Source organism: Saccopteryx bilineata, chromosome 4, assembly GCF_036850765.1.
Source record: "Saccopteryx bilineata isolate mSacBil1 chromosome 4, mSacBil1_pri_phased_curated, whole genome shotgun sequence".
NCBI lineage: Eukaryota > Metazoa > Chordata > Mammalia > Chiroptera > Emballonuridae > Saccopteryx > Saccopteryx bilineata.
Window position 1 is genome coordinate 275,576,608 of NC_089493.1, and position 27,626 is coordinate 275,604,233.

Consider the following 27,626-nt stretch of genomic DNA (forward strand, 5'->3'; position numbering starts at 1 on the left):
ACCGAGGAGAAAATGCCGCCAATCACTTCTCACAATCACTGGTTGAGCAGGCACGTGCTAGGTGTTTTCCACACCACTGAAGATACCTGGACACCTAACTGGATGCCATCTGAAAAGACACCTACTTGGTGCCTGGCACGGCTCACACACTGCAACCAATATACACGCATTCATTCCTCTTATTTCCTGGGCTCAGACTGTGTGGGCTCATATCCCTATACCACCACTTCCTAGCTGGACAGCTGTGCGTAGGGTGCTTAACTTCCTTGTGCTGAACTTTCCACATCTGTAAAATGGAATTGAAATTACGGGATTAACCCCGTATGGCTCTCATGAGGACTAAAGGAAGCTACACAGACAGTCCTTAGAACAGTGCTCGGCACGTAGTCGGTGCTCCGTAAATCTCAGTGTATGGAGCACAGGCTCTACTGACAGGCTGTGGGTGTTGGAGGCTGACTCCTGTTCTTATCAGTTGTGTGACCTTGGGCAAGTCACTGAGGCCAGTTTCCTCATCTGTAAAATGAGGTTTCCACCCCCCGCCCTCTGGGCGCTCCAGGGAGCAACAGATAGTTATCACATCGATGTACACCCATGGCAGGGGCGTCACTGACATGAAAGTGGTCACTGCTGTCAGGGCCATTAAAATTTACTGTTAAGGCCCTGGCCGGTTGGCTCAACGGTAGAGCGTCGGCCTAGTTGCGGGGGACCCGGGTTCGATTCCCGGCCAGGGCACACAGGAGAAGCGCCCATTTGCTTCTCCACCCCTCCGCCGTGCTTTCCTCTCTGTCTCTCTCTTCCCCTCCCGCAGCCAAGGCTCCATTGGAGCAAAGATGGCCCGGGCGCTGGGGATGGCTCTGTGGCCTCTGCCCCAGACACTAGAGTGGTTCTGGTTGCAACATGGCAACACCCAGGATGGGCAGAGCATCGCCCCCTGGTGGGCAGAGCATCGCCCCTGGTGGGCGTGCCGGGTGGATCCCGGTCGGGCGCATGCGGGAGTCTGTCTGACTGTCTCTCCCTGTTTCCAGCTTCAGAAAAATGGAAAAAAAAAAAAAAATTACTGTTAAGTGCCTGGAAATACATCCCTGGATCAGATCCCCGGTCGGGGGGGGGGGGGGGGGTGTCAAATGGGAAAGAATAATAGCCTACGAAATAAATAAACCTATCTATAAAAATCCACATAACCCCCTGCCAAAGAAAAGCACCTTCATTCCCAATAACCAGATGGGAAAACTGAGGCTCGGAGCAGTAAAGTGACCTTCCCAAGTACACACAGCTAATAGGTAGTGGAGGTTGGTCAGTCTCTAACATCCTAGTCCTGTCTGTGCATCTGCCCAGAACAGAATCAAAGTCCGGGTCCCCTGGAAGTTGATTTTCATGGGGAAGCCACGCCCAGTGGCTCTCTCAGCAAGAAGGCAGAAGTGCAAGTTCACCCTCATGGGATGTGCGAGATAAGGCCCCAGAGTCCACCCCACTTTGCAGAGATCCGGCTCCTTGCGGCCTTGCAGACAAGCTGCCGGGCAGAGCCAAACGGAGGCCAGCTGGCAGGGCCGGGGGCAGCTTTCCCAGCACAGAGGGGCCAAACGCACACACCGTCTTTGATGGGCCTCCGCTCGATGCTATCGGGCTCCAGCTCCTCATGGGACAGAAAGATCCTGAGGCGTTTGAGGGAGACACTCGCCTACACAGGAAGCAATTACAGTGCAGTTATTTTTATGAGCATTTCTGCGAAACAGACCCAAGGCTAACAGCATTCAGTGGTTTCCCCGGGTGCAGAGGGGCCCACACCCTCCCTCGTTTCTGAAGGCTCTGCAGTTCCTACAACTAGTGTAGGCCTTCAAATAAAAAGTAAAAGCGGTTTTGCTTCTGGTTTGCTTCCCTTTAAAAAGCCACAACTGGTATTACAAAGGACTGTTCTAGATGCAAAAGGGACTTAAGAAATATAGTAACTGAAGGCGATGGTCCCGTTTAAGTCCTCAAACTTGCACTGACAAGATAAATAGGTTTTGGAGACTGAATCCACAGTCTAGTGATCAGAGTCAACAATGTTGGATCATAGACTTCAAAGCTGCCAAGAGACTAGATCTTAATTGTTCCCATCACAGAAAGAGAAATAATTATGTGACACAACAGAGGTGCTGGCTGACACTGGGGCGGTAATTGTGCTGCAAAATATCAACATATTAAACTTACATAATGTTATGTCAATTATATCCCAATAAAAATTGTTTTAAAAACCGCACACAACAGTTCTGATTCAAACAGCCCAACTGTAAAAACATTAATGAGACAATTCAGAACATTTTCATATGGATTATTATTTTAAGAAATTACTGTTAATTTTGTTAGGCATGATAATGATGTTGTAATCATGTAAGTACTATTTGGGGTGAGCTGTCAAGAGGTCTTAGATCTGCTTTAAAATTTTTCAGCAAAGAGCCCTGGCTGGATAGCTCAATTGGTTAGAGCATCATCCTGAAGCACAGAGGTTGCTGGTTCAATCCCTGGTCAGGGCACGTACCGGAACAGATCTATTGTCCTCTCTCACTCTCTCTGTCCCTTTCTCTCTCACTAAAAAATTGATAAAAAAAAAAAAAATTTTTTCAGCGAAGATAAAAGGACTGAAAGGAAGGAGGGACAAAGGAGGGAGGAAGACAGGAAAAGAGTTCGATAAAGCAATGTGACAAAATGTTTAATCTGTTGATGGGGACACGAAAGTTCATCATTATTCTAGTCTCCACTTCTATGTACATTTGAAATGTTTCAAAATAAAAAGGGGCTTTACTTTTATTTTTAAATAAAGCTTGCCACCAAATCTTAAGGCTGATTCATCTGTGTGGCTGAAATGGGACTTTCCACATGAATACGTGCACTGTGAGGGAGGAAAAGTGTGAAAAATACTACTGGCAGCAAAGTTTCAACTAGTGCAAAAGGTGACACAACAGTCCCCTCCCCTCAAGGAGTCACTGCACAAATTTAGGAATTCTAAGGGGTCTAGGTTGGGGCTTTTCACTTAGAGGGTCAGACCTATTAATTAATGGCTGGCCACAATTAATTCAGTGGGTCAAGGGATGCATTTTGATGTGGCAGGGTAGAAACAGAGCAGACTGGAATAGAGGAAAATATTTCGGAAAGAACCTTCCAGAGCACAGGAAAGCTGGCTACATTAAACTGTTTCACATACCCAAGTGTGAGTTCATGGTCAAGAACTAAAATGTTATTTCTTTCTTTGGGGCATGACCAAAAAACCATGACAGCCACTGGTCCAGGCCTTGCCAGGCCCCCTGGGAGAGTAATGCAGAGGCAACTAGAATACCTCAAGGGGGACTGTTAAGCTCTTTTGTTTTGTTCCCCAAGAGCACCCTCCCAGAAGTCCCCCCAGCCTCAGTTGTACCTGCACAATGCTGCTGATGACCATGGGGAGAATATTCAGGGGAAAACGAAGGATATTGAACAAGGCCAAGGACACAAAGGCTTTCTGGGCATCCAGGATGTTGTTCTTATCGATGGTCACATAGACGGCAAATGTACACAGGGCCACCTGCAAGCAGAATGCCCATCAATGACTTCAGTCTCTGAGTCAGAGCCACAGTCTAGGAACACTTACACTACCCAGCCATAGGTTCAGGCTCTTCCCATGTGAGCTGCAATCTCCAACACTGGCTGCTGGTGGCAGCAAAAAACATCCAAAGCAATGTCTAGCCCAGTGGTAGTCAACCTGGTCCCTACCGCCCACTAGTGGGCGTTTCAGCTTTCATGGTGGGCGGTAGCGGAGCAACCAAAGTATAAATAAAAAGATAGATTTAACTATAGTAAGTTGTTTTATAAAGATTTAGTCTGCCAAACTTAGCGAAAATCCGACATAAAGTACTTGCTAGGTAATTATTATTATATGCTTTAACTTGCTGTAACTCTGCTTTATAAATTTTATAAAGTTACTTCCCTACTTTATAAATCACCATTACTGTGGAACCAGTGGGCGGTTAGAAAATTTTACTACTAACAGAGATACAAAAGTAGACGGTAGGTATAAAAAGGTTGACTACCCCTGGTCTAGCACATGACAGATACTCACCTGGATAAAAGAAAGGCCAAGAGCATACTCTCTCACCAACTTTTTCTGAGGCACCCTGGACTCCTCAATAATACTAAGTGTAATCAGGATAGCAGAACGCAAGAGTTAGAAATTTAGCTTTAGTAATAGTAGCTTTTAGTTATAAGCAATAGGCTTAATGATTAAGGCAAGTGAAAAGTTTTGTTCCAGGAGTTGGATACATGAATGGGCCTGTGTGACTTCATGAGGCTACAAGCAATCCACCTTTATGCCCCGGCCCAGAAGATCCACAAGCAAGATGGTATCTAAGCCCCGATGCTCCAAGGATGGAATGTTCATTGACAAGGACACAGATAAAGAAGGTCAGCAGATGAAGAAACACTAGAAGAATTCCTAGACTGCAACTAACCTAAGTAACTTTTCCCTAGCTCCAAACCCCTTACCTATCCTTTCTTCCCCTTATAAAAAAAGGTTGGCTGAGATGAGGTGTTAAGACAGTTTTGGGGGACAGAACCCTCATCTTCTCAGACTGCCAGCCATCTGAATAAAGAGCCCATAAGGATCCAATCCTTGTCTCTACTTAATTGGCTGAGTGGCGACAGGCACCATGAACATTTTGCAGTTTCAATCACACCTCTGGGCTTTTGCCTTTGCCTGAATTATGAATTAGGCTTCCCATCCAGATGATGGCTGGGCTGCTCTGTCTTGCCCAGCCCTCCACAGCCCTGCCATGACTCTCATTCTTCCATCCTGGTTTAGTTTTCTTCACAGCACCCACCACCACCTTTCAGTGTAGTATTATATGTATTTACTGCCTGCCACCTGCACTAAACTGGAAACTCCATCCTGCACACGAGTGCATCCTTAGTGCCTAGAACAGTCCCTGGGACAGAGTATTCTTGGGCAAGTTACATCCTCTCCCTGTACCTCAGTTGTCTCATCTGTGAAATGGGGGTGAAGGTAGAAAATTAATGCCACTGTTTAAAGTTCCACCCAGCTTAAAGTTCTATGAGGTTTTACACCCCCAGGACAGGAAGACTTACTTAAAAAAAAAAAAAAAAAAAAAAAAGGAAAGAAAACAGAACAGCCACACCCTTCCCCACAAAGTCAGACTTGCCTTAAGCCTTGTGATCTTACTACCCTGCCTAAGTTCCTGGGATTTTACTACCCAAGTGACCAGAATTTGGGTTCAGCTGTTAGAGAAAACAACATGTCACCTCCTTCACCAGGAGATGAGGGACCCCCTGAATAATCCAGGGCCAGGCTGCATGGCCTAGGGGGGAGGAAAAAGATTAATGGGTGAGTTTCTGTGCCCTGCCCTCACTGCTGGGGACAGAGCAGAGCCAGGTGTCACCAGGGGAGGTTGCTATCCCATGAGATCATCTGGTACACGCTACCAGAAGCAGTCTGGAAAACCTTGGACCCAGGAGATGAACGAAAGTGCCCAGCCCTGTGCTAGCTCCAGACTCCTAGAGCCATTGTGTGTGTGTGCACGCTCGCGCACAGGGGGAGGCGGGTGAGGAGGGGTGGATATAAACTGCCTGGGACCCTGCCTGTCTGAGCTCAGGGCAGACTGCTGGAAGCCAGGAGCTCCCAGTGTGAGCCTCTGGTGTGGCTGTGGTTCAGGGTATTTTCAAGGTCTCAGCTACCTCATTTCTTTGTTACCTATTAGAAGGTTGTAACGCTTAAAAAACTGAAACCGTAAGTTCAGCCCTGTATCAGTTGGGTGTACCACCTCACTTCTGTAATCGAGCCTCTATTTTCCCATCTATAAAGTGGGGATCCTAACAGACCTTTGCAGGGCTGCTGCAGCAAGAAGTCAAGCACTTAGGTGGAGTGCTTAGCTCAGTGCCCAGGGCATAAGGAAATGCGATCTATGGCAGCTGTTTTTATTTCTTGCTACAGGACCTGGTCCAAACTCCTCAGACTACTCTCCCAAAGAACCTAGAAGCCGGTCCCGAGAGCGAGGCACTGGGAAGCAAAGATGGTTCCTGGTCTGGCTCTGACAGGGACAAGCTCGAGGACCCGGAGACAAGGCACACTAATCTGCCGGGCTCCGCGGCCGAGAGGGAGGTGAGCTGCTCATGTCTGCACGCACTGGCTCCCCTCTTCCAGGCACGGACCTCTTATCCAAAGGCGCTCTTCACTCCAAACTCCCCCAAATACATCCACACACAGGCATAGTGTTTGGCCATAAACAGGAATGTTGCACTGACAGGCACTGCAATACGGAGGAACCTGAAAGCACGGTGCTGAGTGAAAGCTGACAGACACAGAGGCCACAGGTGATACAGTTCCGTCTATATGACATGCCCAGGCGGGCAAATCCACAGAGACAGAGAGTAGAGGAGTGGGTGCCTGGGCTGGGGGAGGAGGGGGCACGGGGAGTGGCAGCCAGTGAGGGTTTCTGCGGGGCGGTGAAAATGTTCTAGAATTAGGCAGCGGGGATAGCTGCACAATCTCGTGAATACACGAAACACCCCTGAAATTACACTTAAAAAATAGCTGAGTTATATAAAAGTAACACTATTTTTTAAAACCCAGCTCTGCAAACTCAGTCTATTTTGCTTACTATAAAGCTAACATTTTGGCCAGGCCCCCCGGCCCACCTGATGTGTAACCGTCCTGTGTCTAACTTCTCTGGCCTCTCCTCCCACCATCCTCCCATCCCGCCCTCCCTCTGTCCGGCCTCACTGGCCTCCGGGTTCTCTCTTCCAGGGGGCAGGCACGGGCCAGCCTCAGGGCCCTTCCACTCACTCTTTCCTCCCCCTGGTGGGGCCCCTCCCCTCTATCAGGTAAAAACTCAATTGTCACTTTCACAGTGAGGTCTTTGATCATCCTATTTAAAACTGCAAGCCTTCCCTATCGCTCTAACCCAAATCTTCCCCCCCCCTCCAGGACAGTTTAGCACGCTATGTGATGTATTTATTATGCCTAATGTTTACCGTCTGTCTCTCCCAATTAGAACAAATGAACACTCCGTGTGGGCAGGGAAGTCTGTCTGTGGTACTCACTGCTCTGTCATCGGGCCCTGGGACAGTGCCTGGATCAAGGCAGACACTCAGGTAATGTTTGTGTGAGGACAGGCAGGTAAATGGAGGCTGCAGCGCATACACTCAGATGCGTCTCCTCAGCAGTGAAGAAAACCAGGTCTCAAGCATGTCACCACCAGATCACACCTGTTCTCTTGGCCCAACTGAGGGGTGACTGCCACCAGCAGCACTGGGTGTGAGTAGGGAGGGAGCAACATCACGTGGCCCCTGTCAGATCCACAGCGCTGGCTTCTCCAGGAAGTAGAGGTCACTCATTCATGCATCAATTACTAACTGGGAACCTATTGTGTGCCAGGCACTGTGCTCAGAGGTGAGGCAAGCATGGAAATCCTGATGTGACTGGTGCCCTGGGTTCTTGTGATTCCCCAGGACAGAAATCAAAAGAGATCACCGGGCACCAATACAGAGCCTGGTGCACTGGCCAGGAGTCAAACCCGGTAGGCAGGCGAGACTCCTACCACTGAGCCACCCTGGGTTCTTGGGAACTCCTGAGATAGAAATCAACAGAGTACCATAAAGTGGTACTCAGGTATTTATTATACGTGTGTAGCTCATGTACTCAGGAAGACAATATTTAAAGGGAGAAAGAAAAATGTTGCTCCCGAAAACAAAGGAGAGATGATGTCTAAGTGTGACACCTAGACATGCAGAGGTGCTTGTGTCGTGTAACTACATACTTCTTCATGTGCTGCACGTCTCATTAGCATGTTAGATCTCCACACTCAAATGAGGGGTGGTCACGGACAGTACAGTCTATCTTGCTGGCGTGCATGCTTGAGTAAAAGGAACCACATTGAAATCAACCAATGTAAGTCTTGCAGACGGGATGTCCTCTGGTCTAGCTGCTCATTGGCTCTAAGGAATAAGGAAAGCATTGGGGCAATTAACAGGCTCCTGGCTTCCTGCCAGCTGGGCCAGGAGTGGCCTGCCCATCTCACTGAGACTCACAGTCCAGGAGGAAAGGGGTACTCTCCATAACGGGGTGTTTGGAACTGTGTGAAGGTGACTGGGGCAGCGGGGAGCTAGGGTTTGCTAGTGCCTTATAATGGGTGAGAGTCAAGAACGGGAGAAATCCTTCACAAACAGCAAAGAATGCCTGTTGCACTAAGAATGTGGCAAATGGCTGAACCATCTACTCCAGCCCAACCCCTGAAAGAACCTGACATCTCTTAGTGTGGACATCTGTTCTTTCTGCTGGACTAGCATCAATTCCCCTGTTGCTGGTACCACCAACACCATTTTCCTTTGGGGAACTGAACCTCCCCCAATCTCAGTCTATGAGCTTTGGCAACATAATGAATTGCCCAGACCCCATCCCAAGCTCTTGACCCAGGCCTGGTCGATCCCAGCATCCCGTCTCCCTGGATGTAGTGAGAGACTCGGGATAAGCATGTAGCCAACTGCAACCAATCCCACAATTCTGCAGAAACAAGCAGGGAAAGGGGGACCCTCTCCTCAAAGGAGTCACTGAGAGGAGAGATGAACTGTAACTGCATGGTGAGCACATCTCTGACCAAAAAAACCCCTGCAAAAACAAAAAGCCATACCTGACCTGTGGTGGCCCAGTGGATAGAGCCTTGACCTGGAACGCTGAGGTCGACAGTTTGAAACCCAGACTTGTCCGATCAAGGCACATACAAGAACCAACCAATGAACAATTAAAGCGAAGCAACTACAAGTTGATGTCTCTCACTAAAAACCAATCAATAAAAATCTTAAAAATAAATAAATAAGCCACAAAGGAGAAAGCAGACCTAAGAGATGGGCAGGGCTCTTTGGAGCACCTAGATCCAGCCATGCCTGAAACCCTTACCCTGTTTAAAACTAGTACTTTCCTATAGTTTTTGTTTTGTGACTCAAAGATCCCCCTTTCCCTTTTTCACTCTTGTCGATCTGAGTTAGGTTTCTGCCTCTTGCAAACAGTTTCTAATAGTTCATTCAAATATTTCATTCATTCAGTCAGTCAGTCCTTCCTCTACATACACTTACTAAGTGTGCACCAGGAAGCCAAGTCCCCTGTCTTCTTGGGGTATGAGCAAAGAAACACAAAGTCCACATATGATCTGGTCAACAGAGAACTACACAACAGACAGTGACCATCTGAAATGGTAATTATCTAATGAGGGGAGATACAAGGTAAGTAGAAGGCAAGAACCTCACAAACCTTCCCAGATGGAAAATGCTAACTAGTGTCGGATGCCTGCGGATGCTATTTTAGGAAAGTGCATTAAGTGGACATGATAAATGCCAGGCTCCACATCCTAGAAAAACAGCCCCATCAATCCTGCCATGTGGCATCCCCACTCCTGCCTGACCTCCCCAGGCCTCTGTCTTCCATCACACCTACCAGCGGGTAAACACCTCATCATCCTTGAAGCACGGGAATTCACCAGGGAAATGAACACGCAACACCTTCCAAGGGAACCAAGGGCCACATATTTTATCCTAATGTAGGCAGAGGCTTCGGTGTCTCAGTCAGGGCCAAGGTCCCAACTGACACCCAGGCTCATCTGTTCCATGGCCAACAGCTCAACAAACCCCATCTCAGAAAGCCCATCACCCACCCCAAAAACTGAATGTTACATTCAAGGTCAAGAAAAGCCAGTCCTGCTCTTAAGCATCTCTTGCTGCGGATTCCTGATGGAGACCAGGGCAGGAAGTAAGTCAAGGGCCAGCACGTTCAGGTAACAAACTGGAAACTCAATTTGATCAGAGGATCTAATGTGCAGAGCAAAGGGTTACGGGAGAAGGATCCCCTGCCCTAAGTATAACACAACCCACAGACTGAGCCCTGTGGCTTGCTCCCTCTGGCTGCAGACATTCTCCTAATGTAAAAAAAAAAGGGGGGGGGGGGGACGGCGCCTTGGATTTCTGTATGATTTGCTATTACTTGTGTAAAAGTAAAGTAACTAAAAGATATATATAGTTTAATGACATGCATTACATATAGCCACCATTATGCTGTAGGGTCTCTCTGGAAATACACGAAAGGAGTTGGAGGCAAAGAGCTGAGGCTTCACTGCAGACCAAGGGTTCTCAGCTGGGGGGGGGGGGGCATCTGGCAAAGTCTGGAGACATTTCTGTCTGGAGAGTTGGAGGGAGAAGCACAATTTGGCATCTAGAGCAGGTGTCCCCAAACTACGGCCCGCGGGCCGCATGTGGCCCCCTGAGGCCATTTATCTGGCCCCCTGCCGCACTTCCAGAAGGGGCACCTCTTTCATTGGTGGTCAGTGAGAGGAGCACTGTATGTGGCGGCCCTCCAACGGTCTGAGGGACAGTGAACTGGCCCCCTGTGTAAAAAGTTTGGGGACCTCTGATCTAGAGGGTAGAGGTCAGGAATGTTGCTAAAGATCCCACAATGCACAAAACAGCCCCCACCCAAAGGAACAGAGAACTATCGGGTCCCAGGTGTCAACAGCGCTGAGGCTGTAAACCCTGTCGCAGAGCCTTTGGAACAGCATTAGCTATTTTCACCATGGCAATGAGTTACTGATTTCAAAATAAAATGTATCACATATATAAAACAGAATAAACAGTCATGTAGAGACTACTAATGAATACCCTAGGTAACGACCATCCAATCTTATTATTATTTTTACTTTTAAAAATCAAAGCAGATCGTCAAACATCTGGGGAAAATCAGGAAGACTGGAGTGTGAAAACAATGAGAGAGCAGAACCTCCTAGCCTGGAACGCTGGGGCGTTTGAGCTGGAAGGAACCTTAGAAACACACAGTCCCAGAACAGCTAAAAGAGGTCAAGTCATTTCCTGTGCCAACTCCAGTCAATTGACAGTGGTCACCAGGAGCGTTGCTCGAACATAACTTGTTGGGAGAGAACCCAGCAATGGATGTCTGGTGTGGGCATGGGAGGTAGGGAAGGGCAGGGCCCCATATGTGACAACCCTACCCCTTCATGTTTCATATGTGAAAACCCAGAGGCAGGAAGGCAGAATGACCAGCTTCAGGTCACATGTGAGCTGGCAGCAGCACTCAGCAGATGTCCTGACTCTAAAGAACATTCCATTCCTCTAAGGCTCGTGGTCCACACCTGTTTATGCTGGCCCCTGAGCTCTGGATGGCTTTTATATTTTAAAATAATTTTTAAAAATCAAAACACTAGTTTATGACATATGAAGATTATATGAAATTCAGGGTCTAAATAAATTTTGACAGGAACACGGTCACACCCATTCATTTTTATACTCTCTATGGCTACCCTAAGCAGTGTAACAGAGAACACAGGGCTCAGAACATTTACAATATTTACTAGTTGGTCCTGACAGAAAACGTTTGCTTACTCCTACTTTTTGCCAGTCTTTCTCGAACCACCTGGGGTAAGACTGCGAACACCAGATGTGTTTGAGCCGGTCTGGGAGAGGCCTGAGGCTCTGTATTTCTAATAAGCAACCAGGTGATGAGATGCTGCGGGTCATGGGCCACTCTCTGAAGGGTGAGGGTTTACTCCAATGGTTCTCAAAGTGTGTGCCCCAAACCAACAACATCAGTAGCACCTGGGAACATTTTAGAAATACAAATACTCAGGTCCCACCCACACCTCCTGGGTGGGGCCCAAGAAGCTGTGGTTTAACAAGCTCCCCGGGGGACTCCAATACACCCTCGAGCTTGAGCACCACTGCTTCCCACCAAATTGCCTTGCGAGAGGGAGGTGTTAAGCTGAGCCTAGTAAAACCCAGTGTCAGAATAAACACACTTCGCTAAACACTGAAAAGACAGGAGTTTCCCTGAACATTCCACCTGCAACTCAGCTGTGATGAAGCAGATGTCTAACAGAAATCTGTTATAGTTATGAAAAGGTGTGGTTTTAGTTCACAGAACTTCCCATAAGAATATATATTTGCAGGCATAACTTAAGAAGTAATGATCATGTAATAAAACAACACTTTAAGACACAGTCAAGAATGCAAAGACAGAAAGAAAACACAAACATGGGCATTACCTGAAGTCATCCTTAACTATTCTTAACTATCAACTGTGCCTGGGTCCACTTCTATATGGTCTCTTGGTTTGAGACTATCTTCATAAAATAATAACTTGCACTGCTGTCTTTAAACTTTTCAAAGGTAGCCAGCCAGGGAGAAACCCATTAAAGTACCACAAGACACGCTAACTGGGCCATTCAGTGCCTCATGAATCATAATAGCAAGAGAAAGAGAACCATCCCCCAAAAAAGGAATGGGAGACGGGTTAAGTCAACCACGGCACATCCATGCAACGGAAAATCTGAATGCATGAACGGAGAGGTTACATAGTTAAGTCCATGAAAGGTCTACAGTGACTCCATTTCCAGATTTTTAAATTAAAAAAAAAAAATCTATATACACAAATGGTTTTTTTCCTGAAAGGAAAAGGACAGATGGGAGGAAAGACCATATACTTTTCATTTTATAACTAAAAGGCAGTTTGGTGGGAAGCAGTGATACTATACGGTACGAATATTTTTTTTACAATGAATGAAAAATATTTGTTGAGGTCCAACTTCTATTGTAGGCACTGAAGATATAGCATGAACAGAAAAGATAAAATCTTTGTCTTCCTGAAGTTGACATTCCAAGGGAGAGACACAATAAATGTAAGAAAAAGCAAATTTTAGAGTGTGTTTGGCATTGCCACTCGAAGTGACGTACACAGGTTACTGCCAATCCAAGTCTGACCAGTCGGCAATAGACAGGGACCCAACGCCACCCTGTAGCTCAACTATGGCACTGAGTACGAGCTGACTTTATTCTTGTCAAGATTTCTCGATGAAGGAAGCAGAGAATGCTGGTGGACATTCTGGTAAAAACTCCTTATGTCACAGGGAACCCGACACAAACAGTTCCTGAACTGGCTACTTTGAGTACCCTGGGCTGGAAGCTACTAGGTGTTACAAATAAGTTAAGGTGTGCGTGTATGGGGGTGTGTGTGGTAATTTTTAAAGGGAGTGACAGGAGGCGGCTTTGTTGAAACAGTAACCTTCTAAAAATACTTAGGTATGAAAACAAAGCAAAACATAAAATGATGTGAGCCAAGACAGACAAATTTGGCTTCACTCACCAGGAAAGGTGTGCAGACCCAGGTGAAGGTCCCCATGGCCGCCAGGTAGGCAGACTTTTTCAGCACCTTGAGCTCCTCCTGCCTGATGGCCAGCACCTTGTCTCTGAACGCCAGCTCCCAGGCGTAAAGCTTCAGCACTTTGATCCCGTTGAGAATTTCATTCATCAGCTTAATCCGACTGTCTTTGCTCTTCATGTGGGCGACCTTCAAAGACAAGAACAATCAACCCCACATCTGGGGGCTGGCCAGCTCACTTCTGGCTATCACTCAACATCCCTGAGCAATAAACATGGGCCTTCTGGAGGGTGTGAAAACTGGGCTGCCCAGCACAAGTGCCACGAACCCTACTCCTGACCCTGACAGCACTCCAAGGGGACCTTTATCAGTGGGGAGCGGGGGGGGGGGGGGAAGACTGCCTCAAATCACGTTAAATTACACACCTATTAAACTGAGGAACAGAGGTGAGAAAAATCCTTCAGGTATCCAGGGAAGAAAGGGGCACATGGTGCCTACTCTGCAGATCCAAGCACGAGAGATGCTGTTGGGGTTTTCCTCTCCATTACTTTATGAATTTCCAGCCAGTGCAGAGTTGTTAAAATACTGAATTGTTTCTCTAACAGCCAGCACTGGTTCTGACTCCCAGGTGTCCGCGCTGTACGGTTGTTCAGTATTGCTAACAGCACCTCGCACTTTCTGTGTGCCAGCACATTTCTGAGCTCTTCACATGCATTTTAGTCACTGGACGTTCACGAGATCCCTATTGTTAAGTACTATGGTCATGCCCGGCTCGCAGACGAGGACACTTAAAGCAGCATGATGTGAAAACCAGTGACGGAAGCTGTTTCAGCGGTGGGCTGCTCAGGGAAGCCTACGTGTCAAGGCAATGAAGGGTGACCTGGCTACAAGCCCCTTCCTCGCCTATCCTCTCTGCACCCCCACACACACCACACCCCAGCCCCGCCTGATGAGGCCTCACTCCAGCCGGCAGGCCCACACCCTGGAAATCAGCTCTCCCAGAGTACCCGCAGTGACGCTCTCATTTGAGCCTCCACAGGCACCTCTAGCCAACAACAGGGGAGCAGAGAAATCAACTCTGGCCTGTCCTTGTTACAGACCATTAGGCACCAGTTCAAAAGAATGAAGTCAGACTGTGGCATCCACAGAAAGGTCTGCAGGACATGGTGTCAAATGATGAAATCGGGCTGCAAAACAGGCCCATTCCTGTAAAAATACATGTGGTAACAACACCACAACACACACACACACACCCTAACTACGCTATCAGATCTCTACAGGAATACACAGAAAGTGTTAGAACCACTGTGTTCACTATGGTTGAGAGCACAGGAAAGGGGACAGCATCCTCTTAAACTATAAATCTTTGTATTATTTGAACATTTTGTAATAATGAGAAGGTATTCACTCTGTCACTTGGGTACTTAAAAACTTAAAAAGTACCAAGCACGCCTGAAACTAAAGCGTTTATCGCTGCACCTCACATAAGGTAAGGGGGGGAGGTGATTTTTATTTAGCTCTTTAAAATGCACGTACACGCACACACACGAATCAATTCTGGGGAGATAAGGAATTTCTCGGAGGCTCACAGACATGCTTTCAGTCACTGGCTCACCAGGTCTACCGATTTCGGGAGCTCACCCCCTTGACTGCCCACTGCAATCACCTGGGAAGTTTCAAGACTCCTGATGCCTGGGTCCCATCCATAGCCGGTGAATGAGAATCCAGGCAAGGGCCCTGACATCAGCAATTCTTAAAGCTCCACAGGGGATTCCAACAGGTAGGCAAGACTGAGTGAGCACCCCACAACCCAAGCTAAAATCCAAGTAGAAAGACCTCAGGCCAGGGCCCAACTCGGAGTCCTGTGGAGACCAATCCCTACCTGGTAGGTCTTGGTCTTCATGGCCATCACGGCATTGAGGGGAACCATGAGGATCATCACAGCCACCCCGGCCAGGATGGAGGGGCCCAGGTTCTGAGGAAGGAGAGAGAACAAAGGCCTTCACACAGGGCTTTCCCAGGCCCAGCCACCAACTCCGATGCTGCCCGGCCGGTTCGCGGCAGTTCCGTTCCTTTTACCCCACGCTGGGCTGTTAAGAGTTTTCAGATTTATTTCTGAACGCCTCCAGTGGGATCCCACAACTCCTTCAAGACCATGCAGGTCCAGGATCCTTTACTGGAACCCGTGGGTCCAGATGAGTTTCACAAATTAGAACGTTAGGATTTTAGAAAGGTAATAAGGTGTTGAGCAGAAAACAGTGAACACAGCCGGCCTGAGGGTTTATCTTGTTTGAAGGTCTGCTTACAGATCTGGCCCTCGGCTGGCATCCGGGAGCCTGAATTTGGGGAGGGTTCTCACCATCCTCAGAACTGATACCAATGGCTCCCTGTGCCTAAACTGTGCAAACAGTATGGTGTGTGCCGAACGCCCCCTTCCCTTCCGCAAGTCTGGAAGCTTGAGACGTGCCAGGCAGAGGCTGACTACGTGACTGGCCCCCAATAAAAACCCTGGGCTCCAGATCTACATTGAGCTTTCCTGGTTGCAACACGGCCGCCAGGCTGGCACAGCTGGTTGCCGGGGAATTTCGGGCATCCTGTGTGACTCCAGTGAAAGGATTCTTGGAAGCTTGCGCCTGGTTTCCCCCAAAACTTTGACCCCTGCCTCTCTACCCTTTACTAATCCTGCTTTCATCTGTGATAGCCCTGCGTTCTCCTAGTGAACCGTCAAGCCGGCGTGCTCCCGGGGCCTCAGTGCAGGTGCAGATCCCTCCGCTGCGTCCTACTCCTCCCCACCCCCCTCCAGGGCACAGCGACTCCACAATCAAACGCATTGACTTTGCAGCAGCAAATCGGGACATTCACACTGAGAGGAAGACAGACTTCGGTCAGTTCAGGTCAGGTTTTGCCATCAAATGAGTTAAGGAAAACTTTGGGTTTTCAGAGCTGTTTGGGATTTGTAAGTAAGAGGATGCAGAAGTTTTCCTCTTGTTCCACTTGCAAACAAGAAAACTTGTTAAGAGAGGTTAAGAGGTGGAGACCGTCTAGATTGGTGTCTTTCAACTTCCACAAATACAAGGAGACTGCTTGAGAAGTTGGTCGGTGTGCATTTACTTAACTGAAACACACAGAAGGAACTATAGGATCATATGATTTTTTTTTTCCACTGAGGCATTCAGAAAAACAGAAGCAATAGTCCCATCCAAGTAGTCCCCTGCAAGGACTCCAGGCCTAGTTTCAAAAACTACTACCATTGCCCTGGCCGGTTGGCTCAGTGGTAGAGCGTCGGCCTGGCGTGCAGGAGTCCGGGGTTCGATTCCCGGCCAGGGCACACAGGAGAAGCACCCATCTGCTTCTCCACTCCTCCCCCTCTCCTTCCTCTCTGTCTCTCTCTTCCCCTCCCGCAGCCGAGACTCCATTGGAGCATCGATGGCCCGGGCGCTGAGGATGGCTCTGTGGCCTCTGCCTCAGGCGCTAGAATGGCTCTGGTTGCAACAGAGCAACACCCCAGATGGGAGAGCATCGCCCCCTAGTGGGCATGCCGGGTGGATCCCGGTTGGGCACATGCGGGAGTCTGTCTGACTGCCTCCCGTTTCCAACTTCAGAAAAATACAAAACAAAACAAAAACTACTACCATTGATCCAACTGGCTTTAGTAATGTGAAGATTTATCTACCTTTGAGAACAAGGTGAGTTCTACCAACAATCTAAAGCCAGAATCCAGTCAGATAGTCAACCTTTTTATACCTACTGCCCACTTTTGTATCTCTGTTAGTAGTAAAATTTTCTAACCGCCCACAGGTTCCACAGTAATGATGATTTATAAAGTAGGGAAGTAACTTGACTTTAAAACAACTTACTATAGTTAAATTTATCTTTTTATTTATACTTTGGTGGTTCCACTACTGCCCACCATGAAAGCTGGAACGCCCACTTTTGTGGGCCATAGGAACCAGGTTGACTACCATTGAAAAGCATTCAGAACTCTGACAGCAAATAACAGTAACTGAAAGAGACTGAGAACATCTGCATACCATGCACTGTTCCATAAAAATTACATGCATTAATTCGTTCAATTCTCCCACCACCCTTATAATGAGAGGTACCATTATCATCACCAATTTACAGAAAAAAAAACACTAGAGCTTAGAGTCATTAAGTGACTAAGTCACAGAGTCAGCAATGAACAGGCAGGATGTGAATCCAGGCAGTTATGATTCCAGAGCCCACACCATCATCCACTATCCTAGACTGTGTTTTTGATGGTCAAATAGAGAAATCCTACTTTTGGTCTAAGCCAGAGGTTCTCAACCCGATAGGAATTTCCCCCAGGGGACAGCTGGCAATGTCCAGAGACATTTAGGTTGTCATAACTGGGTAGTGACAGGAGCTTTGCTATTGGTGTCCAGTGGATAGAGGCCAGGGATGCTGCTAAACATCCTACAACACAGAGGGTGGCCCCCACCATAGAGAATTATCTGGCCCCAACACCAGTAACACATTCAGCAACCCTGCTGAAAACAAAGCAATTTTCCTAATAGTTCATAAACCAACCTGAGAGGCAATTCTAAAGTATTCCGAAAATATTTTCCCCACAGCAGCACTTTCAGAGGAAGTGGATATCCCAGCACTTTCTGAGAAAGGAGACACTGGAAAAGACATTCATTTTGATTCCTAAATTCTGGTATTTACTTTTTAAGTTTCATTAATCGAAACAATTTATTATCATTTGTTGTCTGTTCTATAAATACACAGAAAACATAAAATACCGTCAAGTCAACAATTTATTGTGTCCCTATTATGCACCAGGCCCTGCTGGGTGGGACTGCAGTCACAGGATACAAAAACAGGACCCTGTGAGTCCATGAGTAGCTAACACACTCCCAGGAGAGGAGGCAGTGGCAAACTGAGCATGCAAAAAATGATTCTGAAAGGTAAAATCATCTGAGTTTCTATACTAAAGCGATTGGGATTCAAAAGAGGACCAAGTCCATCCAATTGAGAAAGGAAAAAAATCAGTGGCGTTTGTCACGACCTTGAGGAAGGGGTGGGATTTCATCTTAGAGAAGAAGGAAGAGGGCATGCCAAGGCTCAGTGTGGGGAAAGAATAAGGTGTGTGTTTGGATATGAGCATCTTGCTCATTATCTTTTGATTCTGGGAACTGCCCCTCTCCTGGTAGAAGAGCTGTCAATCATACCTCCATCCCTTCCACAATGAGAAAACACTTGACCCAGGCTGGCCAATCAGAAAACTCTGCCTCCTGCCCCACAGTGATTGGCTCAGGAATATGAACAGGATTGTGCCATGCCAATCAAGTGCTTCTCTGGCTAAGGCAAAGAGAAATATGCTTTTTTTCTGACACCACTGTCTGTAAAAATAATACGACACCAAAGCTATAAAAACCATTTAGAGAAAACCCATTGAGAATAATGTCAACTCAGAGGAAAAGCAGGGCCAAGAAATAATTAAAGAGTAACACTGAGTCCTCACAGCATTCCTTGAACTCCTGGATCCATCCATGCCTGAAGTCCAGCCCTGGCCTTTTCAGTTACATGCATGCACCCACAAAACTCCCTTTATTTGCTTATGCTATTTTAGAATTGATTTCTTTTCTTTCTTTTCTTATTTTTAGGAAAATGTGCTCAGATGTTGCAATTAAACCCGTAGATAAAACACAGGATGCTGTGATTCTACCTACCTAAATCACAAAATTGCATCAAGAGATCTTCAAGGAACCTGAGAGTGGAAAACGTGTTGCTGGTTGAAACAGGGAACTCGAACCACCTTACTACCCAGCAGACAGTAGTGGAGTCCAGTGCAAATGTTTTTAATGTAGTGTCTTCTTTCTACTCCTGCCACTTTTCCCAACTCATTTTTTCAATCTTTCTTTTATTCACATCTGTCTACATCCCTCCCCTTTGGTAAATGTCAGCTTGTTCACTGTATCTATGGGTCTGTGTCTGTTTTGTTTACTAAGTTATTCTATTTTAGATTTCACATATAAAAGAAATCATATAGTATTTGTCTTTCTCTTACTTGCCTTAACAAAATATCCTCTGGTTCTATCCTTGATGTTGGAAATGGCAAGATTTGATTCTTTTTTTTATTGCTGAATAATGTTTCATTGTGTATCCATTCATCGGGGACTGATGGCCATTTCAGTTGCTTCTGCATCTTGGCTATTACTAGCAATGTTACAATGAACACAGGGGTGCATGCATCTTTTCAAATTAGTGTTTTTGTTTTATTTCGATAAGTGAAATTGCTGGATCATATACCTCTATTTTTTTGGAATTTCCATACTGTTTTCCTTGGTAGTTACACCTATTTACAATTCTACCAACAGTGCAAGAGAGTTCCCTCTTCACATCTTTGCCAACATTTGTTGTTTGTTGATTTATCGATGTATATAGCCAACCTGACACTGTGGTTTTAATTTGCATTTTCCTGATAATTAGTTATGTTGAGCATCTTTTAACAGGTCTGCTGGCCATCTGTCTGTCCTATTCGGGTCCTCTGTCCATTTTTCAGCTGGATTGTTCATTTTGATGTTAAGTCGTATGAATTTCCTCATTTGTTTTGGATATCAATCCCTTAACCAATGTATCTTCTCTCATTCAATAGGTTGTCTTTTTGTTTTAATTCCCTTCTCTATGCAAAAACTTTTTAGTTGGATAGTTTCATTTGTTTACTTTTTCTTTTGTTGCCCTTGCCTGAGGAGACATGTCCATAAAGATACTGCTTTCTTCTTGTTTCTATCTGCATAGAATATCTTTTTCCATCCCTTTCCTTTCCGTCTGAGTCTTTTGATCAGAAGTGAGTCTCTTACAGGCAACAAATAGATGGGTCATGTTTTCTAACCCATTCAGCCACTCTGTCTTTTCATTGGAGCATTTAATCCCTTCACATTTAAAGTAGTTATTAATAAGTATGTACTTATGGCCATTTTGTTCATTGTTTTTATGTTGTTTTATAGCTGTCCTCTGCTCCTTTCTTCTTCTCCTGATCTCCTTCCTTGTGGTTTACTGTCGTTCTTTAGAGTTCCTTTCTCTTTGTTCTTCGTATCTCTTTTGTAGATTTTTGGTTTGTGGTTACTATGAGGTTAATGTACAGGAAGGGCAAAAGTAGAATTACAGTTGTGAGTACAGGAAAGTTTATACTCGTATTATCAGCTATTAGAGTATTTTTCCATACAAACTGTAAACCTACTTTTGCCACACCCTGTATATCATTATCTATAGCAGTCTATTTTAAGACATTTAAGTCTGAATATATTTTCTGAAAACTACATTTTTACATGCCTTCCCCCAATCCATACTTTGTTATTGATGGCATGTTTTAGATCTTTTTATGTCCTGTATCTCCTGACTACGCATGATAGTTTGAGTTGATACTTCTTTCTTTTAACATTCATAGTAGCCTTTTAAATGTCTGATTTGCTGTATTTATTAAATATTTGGCTTTACCTGCGAGATTTTTTTCCTTTCTCATATATTCTTGTTTCTGGTTATGGCCTTTCCTTTTCTGCTTAAAGAAGACCCTTATAACATTTCTTGGATAAGTTGGTTAATTGTAATGAACTACTTTTGTTTTTGTTTTGTCTGAGAAACTCTTTATTTTTCCCTCAATTCTAAATAATAACCTTGCTGGGGAAATTATTCTAGGTTGTAGGTTCCCTTCTTTCAGCGCTGTCAGGATGTCCTGTCACTCCAATCTGACCTGTAAGTTTGCTGAATAGCCTCGTGAGGTTTCCTTTATACGCAACTCATTTTCCTGTTGCTGCCTTCAAGATAATCTCTTTATCTTTAATCTCTGCCATTTAATTATCGTATGTCTCTGGGTTCACCTTATGTGGAGTTCTCTGTGTTGTCTGGACCCGAATGTCTGTTTCCTTTCTCAGATTAGGAATGTTTTTAGCCGTTTTATATTCAAATAGGTTTCCCGTTCCTTTCTCTCCTTCTGGAACCCCTATGACATGAATGTCAGTAAGCCTGATGTTATTCCAGCTGTCCTTAGACTATCCTCATTTCTCTAAATTCCTTTTTCCTTCTGCTGTTCTGATTGGTTAATTTCAACTAGTCTGTCTTCAAGGTCACTGGTCTGTTCTTCTGTAATAGCTAATCTGTTGTTGATTCCTTCTAATGTATTTTTCATTTCAGTTATTGTATTCTCCAGGTCTGCTTTGTTCTTTCTTACACTTTCTCTGTTGTTCTCTCTAAGTTTCTGTATTCCACTCTCAAGGTTAGTGAGCATCCCTATTACCATTTCTTTGAATTTTTATCAGGCAAATTATTTATCTTTATTTCCTTAGGGTTTGTTTTTTTTCTGGGCATTTCTCCAATTCTTTCCTATGAGAGAGATTCTTCTTTTGATCTTATTTGACTTTCTATGTTTGTTTATATAAATTAGACAAAAGTTATCTTTCCTAGTCTTGAAATAGTGGCCTAAGGCAGCAGTCTCTGTATAGGCTGTGTGCCAGGTGGTTTGGCTGCCCACTAGGAGTCAAGCAGGTGCCTAAGGTGTCCAAAGCACTGGCCTACCAAGCTGGAGTGGTTCCGAGTAGGGAGGCCACATGTGCGTAGTAACACCCTGTTGATTCTGACTGATGCCTTTGTTGCCAAAATGGGTTCAACTGGTGTGTCCAGGAACACACCATAGAAACCCTGTAGGTATGGCAGAGCACCTGAGCCCTTACCCATCCTATAGTGATGGAGGGAGACATAAACAATGGCTCTCTCTGGCCCCTCTGACTGCAGAGAGTTCCTGCAGCTCTCCAGCCCTTCCTATACATGTCTCTCTTGTTTATTCTACATAAAACGCTCTTGTGCAGAAGTGACCTCTGCATAGGCTCATCTTCTGGGTAGTTTTGGGAATCCAGCTAGATCTGGACAGGCACTTATGGCTCCTTGGGCACTGGATGGTGTGACTGGAGTGGTTTCCAACAGGAAGGTCAAGTGTAGGTGCTGACACCTGTTATTCCTGCTTGCTCCCTTTATTCAGAGACTCTGGGCAATGTAGCTGTTAAGTGCTGTGGTGATCTTACACAGAGGCCAAAGCCCGGATCAGAGCTCCCACCAGCCCTAGGGAAGGGGCAGGAATGTGAACAATGACAATACCGCCCCTTCAGCATGGAGAGTTCCCACAGCGCTTCCCTAGCTTCCCAGCCTTCTCTATTTAGGCTCATTATCTTATTTGTTGTTCAGAAGCTCTTCATACTCATGTTTAAGTGTATATTTGGGTTTACTCATTGGAGGCATCAAGTTCAGCATCCTTCAGTGACTCTGATATCTGATGTATTTCTACTCCTTGCAACCAAGAGACATTAGCTTGACACTAGTGAATAAATGAGTGAGGTCAGCATTTGGGAGAACGCAGTGGCAGAAATGTGGGTTGTTCATTACACATGCTCTCAAGACAAGATCAATGTAAACAAACACCATACCACCAAAGAAAACATAAACCTAACAATGGAGGAAAGGAATAAAATATCCAGGAATTAGCTGTTGGGTCAGAATATAAAATGTAAATGACAGCAAGAAATCCCAGTGAGCTACGGAGTTCTTTCCGTCGACACCCACTCCCCCACTGCCCCCACCCACTCACGGAGGTCCCTCCCCTCAGGATGGGGAACCTCATCAAACACACACCAGCCACAGGAGGTAGAGTGCAAGGATGACTTGTAGAGGGGCTGACCAGATCATGTTAATGTACGTGGTCAGGTCCATGAACCTCTGGGCGTCCACAGACATGAGGTTGACGATCTCCCCGACGGTGGAGGACTTCCTGGCAGCGTTGGTGATCACCAGGGCCTGTGGGACAAAGGGGAGGGAAGGAGTGTGAGTGAGGCAGAGGAAGAGCCCCGGGCTCTGCCTCCAGCCCCATGTGGAGGAAGGGGACTGCTCAAGAGTGGAAGGCCACTGCCCCTTCCTCCTGCTCTGCCGACTTCTCTGCCTTCCTAGCTCGTCTGTCTCATCCTGAAGCCCTCGCTCTTCGCAGGGGCACTCACTGCCTCCCCACCCGGAGCTCTTCAGTGTGGAAGGGACCTCAGATGTCGCCTACACCCAGGCTTAGTGCACTTTCTCATGCGTACACTGCACACAGGCAGTCTGTCACTATGCAGGCTGTGACTCAACAGGCCTGGGGCAGGACCCGAGACTCGGCATTCCCAACAGGCCCCCAGGGGACGCGGAAGCTGCTGGTCCCTGGATACACTGAAGGGCCAAGGTCTAAGCCAGGGTTTCTGTTTCTCAGTGTTGGCATTCCTCACAGTGGAGGCTGGGTCATTCTTGGTGGGGCTGTCCTGTGGGACGTTTGGCAGCACCCCTCATCTGACCCCACTACATGCACCAACCGCCAGTTATGACGACCAAACATGTCCAGACGTGGCCAGACATCACCTGGAGGGTTCTCAGACGTGAGCTCACACTGCTACCTGGGGACTTTAGAATTAGAAATGCTGGTGCCTGGGTCCCACCCTCAGCGATCCTGGTTTATTTGGTTAGGACACAGCCTGGGCATCAGAACTTTTTGAAGCTTTCCAGGCTGAGAACCAAAAACCTAGTTCATTTTCCCCAACTATCGGCTAGACAGTCTCTTCCTGAAGTGTGGAGCCCAAGCGGTGTCCTTGCCCCAGAGGCTAAGGAATGAAGGCACCTAGAAGGTATGCAGTTCCTTTAAAGCTTGGCACCAATGCCTGTTAAGTACTCTCTCATCCAGGGAAAGGATCGTTTGCTCAGCTCAAACAGAGTTAGAACAAGCATGAACCCAGACTATGAATAGCAGAGCAAAGATTTCAACTTGGATTTCTGCAAACCACATACCACCTAAGCAATCCAATTTCCCATGGCTGACACAGGGGCTCGTGGGCATCATCCTGTGGGCTCACCCCTGAAACTGGCTTTGCTGAGGCCTAATCCTTGCTGTCTGCAACCATCTGGGCCATCTGAGTACTTCTGCTTCGGGCGCTGGGCTTCCAACCCCCACGGCAGTCCCAGAATGACCCAGCCAAGTCCCTACAGATCCTGGGGCCTCAGCGGGCGCCACCCACCTTCCGGTAGACGGCGCCGATGACGGCGGTCTTGATCCTCATGCCGCTGACGAAGCAGATGTGGAAGTACTGGTGCAGCACGAGGGTCTGGAAGCAGGCGCTGAGGAACAGGAGCGCGGTGTAGAAGTAGCCCTGCCAGTCCGGCGCCTTCTTGTCATTCACAAAGTTGATGAGCAATCTGCAAGGGAGCGAGAGGACAGAGCCCGGGATGATGTCACCGTGACATGCAGGGAAAAGGCCTTCACTTTCAGCATTCTGACTTTCTCCCAAACCAGGCGCGGTGAGCCTTAGTAGTTCACTTTTACAGATGGAAACCCAAACCCACAGCGGCGAGCTGACTGTGCAGGCTGCCCACCCCATTCCTGTGTGGCAGGGTGCCTTAGGCTTCTCACACTGACTGTGCCATCTCATCACAGGTGAGTCACCCAAAGGTGACTGCATAGAGAGCAGAAAAGGACAGAGAGAGAGAGAGAGAGAGAGAGTGTGTGTGTGTGTGTGTGTGTAAGAACAAATGTGTGGCCTGAAAGAGCAAGAGAGGGAAGGAAGCACTGAGGAGAGAGAAGGGACCTCCCTCTGACTTGCTGGCTCGAGGCCCTGGTTCCCATGCGATCTGTGCTCTTCACTCCCAAAGACCATCCTCCACGTTCATCTTTGGGCTTCAGGGGAGCCTAGTCGGTTTCTGTTATTTGCAATCAAAGTGGCCAATAATTAAGATGCTTTAAAGCGAAGCACTAAGAGAAGCAGGAGATGAAGAGACTGGGCTGCAAGCCCCCTGACGCATGCCCTGTGACCCTAAGGAGGAAGCAGGAGCATCGCAAGGGACAGGTCAAAGATGCGCAGAGAGTTGCCCAAGGAGGGAAGAGGTCTTACTTCAAGATCTCCGGGCCGGCAAACATCATAAGGTCGTGCATGGCCTTGAAGAGGAAGCTCATGAGAAAGTAGGGCCCAAAGGTCTTGTAGAGCACCTTGAACAGGGACGGCTCCCGCTCCTTCTGGGGGGACCTGACAATCAGAGCCTCAGCTTCCTCGTTCACATCCACCTTGGAGCTCCCCTTGGGCTTGGCGGGATCCTTGGAGGAGTACACGATCTTCACGGGCTGCCTGGAACATAAGTGGTGTGGAACATACAAGGTCCGCCAGAGACTGAGCCCACCGACTGCAGGACAAGGCCAGAGAATCCCGCCCTCTGGAGAGGCCCAGAAAACTAGTCATCACAGAGGGAGCTTAGTATGTGGTCATGAATATGGATTTAGGATCCCAGCTCGGCCACTGGCCAGCTGTGTGATTTTAGGCAAGTTCCTTAACCTCTCTAGGCCTTAGTTTCCTCATCTGTAAAATAAGAATAAAAGTAGGACCTACCTCATAGGACTGTTGTGAAAATTAAATGAGTTAATATACATGAAGGGCACAGAAAAGTGACAGCCCCAAATTGGTCTACAGAGTCAGTGCAACTGCTATCAGAATCCCAGCTGGCTTCTCTGTAGAAACTGACAGGCTAATTCTGAAATTTATATGGAAGTTCAAGGGGCCCGGAAGAGCCAAAACAATATTAAAAAAAAAAGTTGGAGATTCACGCTTCCCGATTTCAAAACTTATTATAAAACAACCATACATAACTAAGGCAGGCATATGGATAGGCATAATAGATCACTGGAACAGAATTAAGACTCTAGAAATAAACCCAAATGATTTTTGACGAGGGTGTCAAGACCATTCAACCGGGAAAGAATAGTCTTTTCAATAAACGGTGCTGGTAAACCAGATAATACAGACAAAAGAATAAACTTGAATGTTCACTTCACACCACAGACAAAAATAAATTTGAAATGGATCAGACAGCCCTGGCCAGGAAGTCCAACTGGCTAGAGCATTGTCCAATATGTCAAGGTTGCAGGTTCGATCTTGGGTCAAGATACATACAATAATCAACCAGTGGCCCTGGCCAGTAGCACAGTAGATAAAGCATCATCCCAGAATACCAAGGTTGCTGGTTTGAGCCCAGGGCTGCCAGCTCAAGCCCAAGGTCAGCGATCCTGAGGTCACAGGTTAGATCCCAGGGCCGCTGGCTCAGTCCTGAGGACTCCGGCTCAACCCCTAAGGTCACCGGTTCCACAGTGAAAGCACATACGTGAAGCAATCGATGGCACAATTATGTGGAAAAACGAACTCACACTTCTCTCTCTCCCCCCATCCTTTTCTCTCCCTCAAAATATCAACCTATGAATACATAAATAAGTAAAACAACAAATCGATCTCTCTCTCTTCCTTCTCTCTAAAATCAATCAATCAATAATTTTTTTAAAATGGATCAGACCTAAACAGAGCTATTACAGAATTCTTAGAGGGCAATATTAGAAGGGGTAAATCTCTATGACCTTGGATTTGGCAAAGGATTCTTAGATATAACACCAAAAGCAGAAGCTACAAAAGAAAACAAATATATTGGACTTCATCAAAATAAAAAACAATGTGCTTCAAAAGACACTATCAAGAAAGTGAATCCTCACGTAACCTTTGAGAAGTAGATTTCATTAGGGGAAAAAAAAGTGAAAAAACAACCACTGAATGGGAGAAAATATTTGCAAATCAAAAATCTGATGAAGGACTTGTAACTAGAGCACATAACAAATTCGTCCAACTCACTAAAAAAAAAGACAGCCCAATTTTAAAAAGGGCAAAGACCATATGCAAATGGCCAGTAAGCATAGGAAACACTGCTTAGCAGCATTAGTCATCAGGGAAATGCAAACCCAAACCACTGTGAGATGTTACTTCACCCCCACTGGGATGGCAGTCATCAGAAAGTCAGATGATAAGCATTTGCAAAGATGTGGAGAAATCACAACCTTCATATACATGCTCCTGTGGATTCCCCTCTCATTCTTAATAGGATGTTACATTAAAGATGGAGCGTCACTTCCAAGATTAGGTCACAGAACACACTGTGGCTTACACTTTGTCATCCCTTAGATCACTCACTCTGGGCAAAGCCAACTGCCATGTTGCAAGGACACTCAATGAGCCCTCTGGAAAAAACCCCATGGTGAGTCCCTGCCCGTAGCCAGCACTAACCTGCCACCCATACGCAGCCTGGGAGCAGGTCCTGCAACCCAAGCTGAGCCTTCGGAGGACTGCAGACCTGGCCACCATACTGACTGCAACCTGAGCCAGAACCACCAGGCGAGGCCACTCCTGGACCCCCGACCCAGATACTAAACGTACATTGTTATTTTAAGCTGACAGGTTTGGGGGTAACTTGCTATGCAGCAACAGATACACTCCTCAGCTCCCATCTACCGAAATGCAGTTAAAGCAACACCCTCAAACGGCAAAACATGGACTCTGAGCTTCATCGCCACCGAACCCTAACATTTACAACTTACAAAATTCTTCTATGGCGTGCGTTC

General features: G+C 46.6%; 1 protein-coding gene across 2 annotated transcripts in view; it reads right to left on the reverse strand.

The window, feature by feature from the left end:
• The window catches only part of ABCC1 (ATP binding cassette subfamily C member 1 (ABCC1 blood group)), a 109,085-nt gene that overhangs the window by 45,900 nt on the left and 35,559 nt on the right, over positions 1-27,626 (reverse strand). For both annotated transcript variants that reach the window (XM_066274761.1, XM_066274760.1), the window contains exons 7-13: positions 25,090-25,320; positions 24,220-24,397; positions 22,820-22,981; positions 15,057-15,149; positions 13,160-13,363; positions 3,392-3,538; positions 1,591-1,678 (exon numbers count right to left, since the gene is read on the reverse strand). In XM_066274761.1, the coding sequence (XP_066130858.1) occupies positions 1,591-1,678; positions 3,392-3,538; positions 13,160-13,363; positions 15,057-15,149; positions 22,820-22,981; positions 24,220-24,397; positions 25,090-25,320 (1,103 nt within the window). The remainder of the gene's footprint in view (positions 1-1,590; positions 1,679-3,391; positions 3,539-13,159; positions 13,364-15,056; positions 15,150-22,819; positions 22,982-24,219; positions 24,398-25,089; positions 25,321-27,626) is intronic.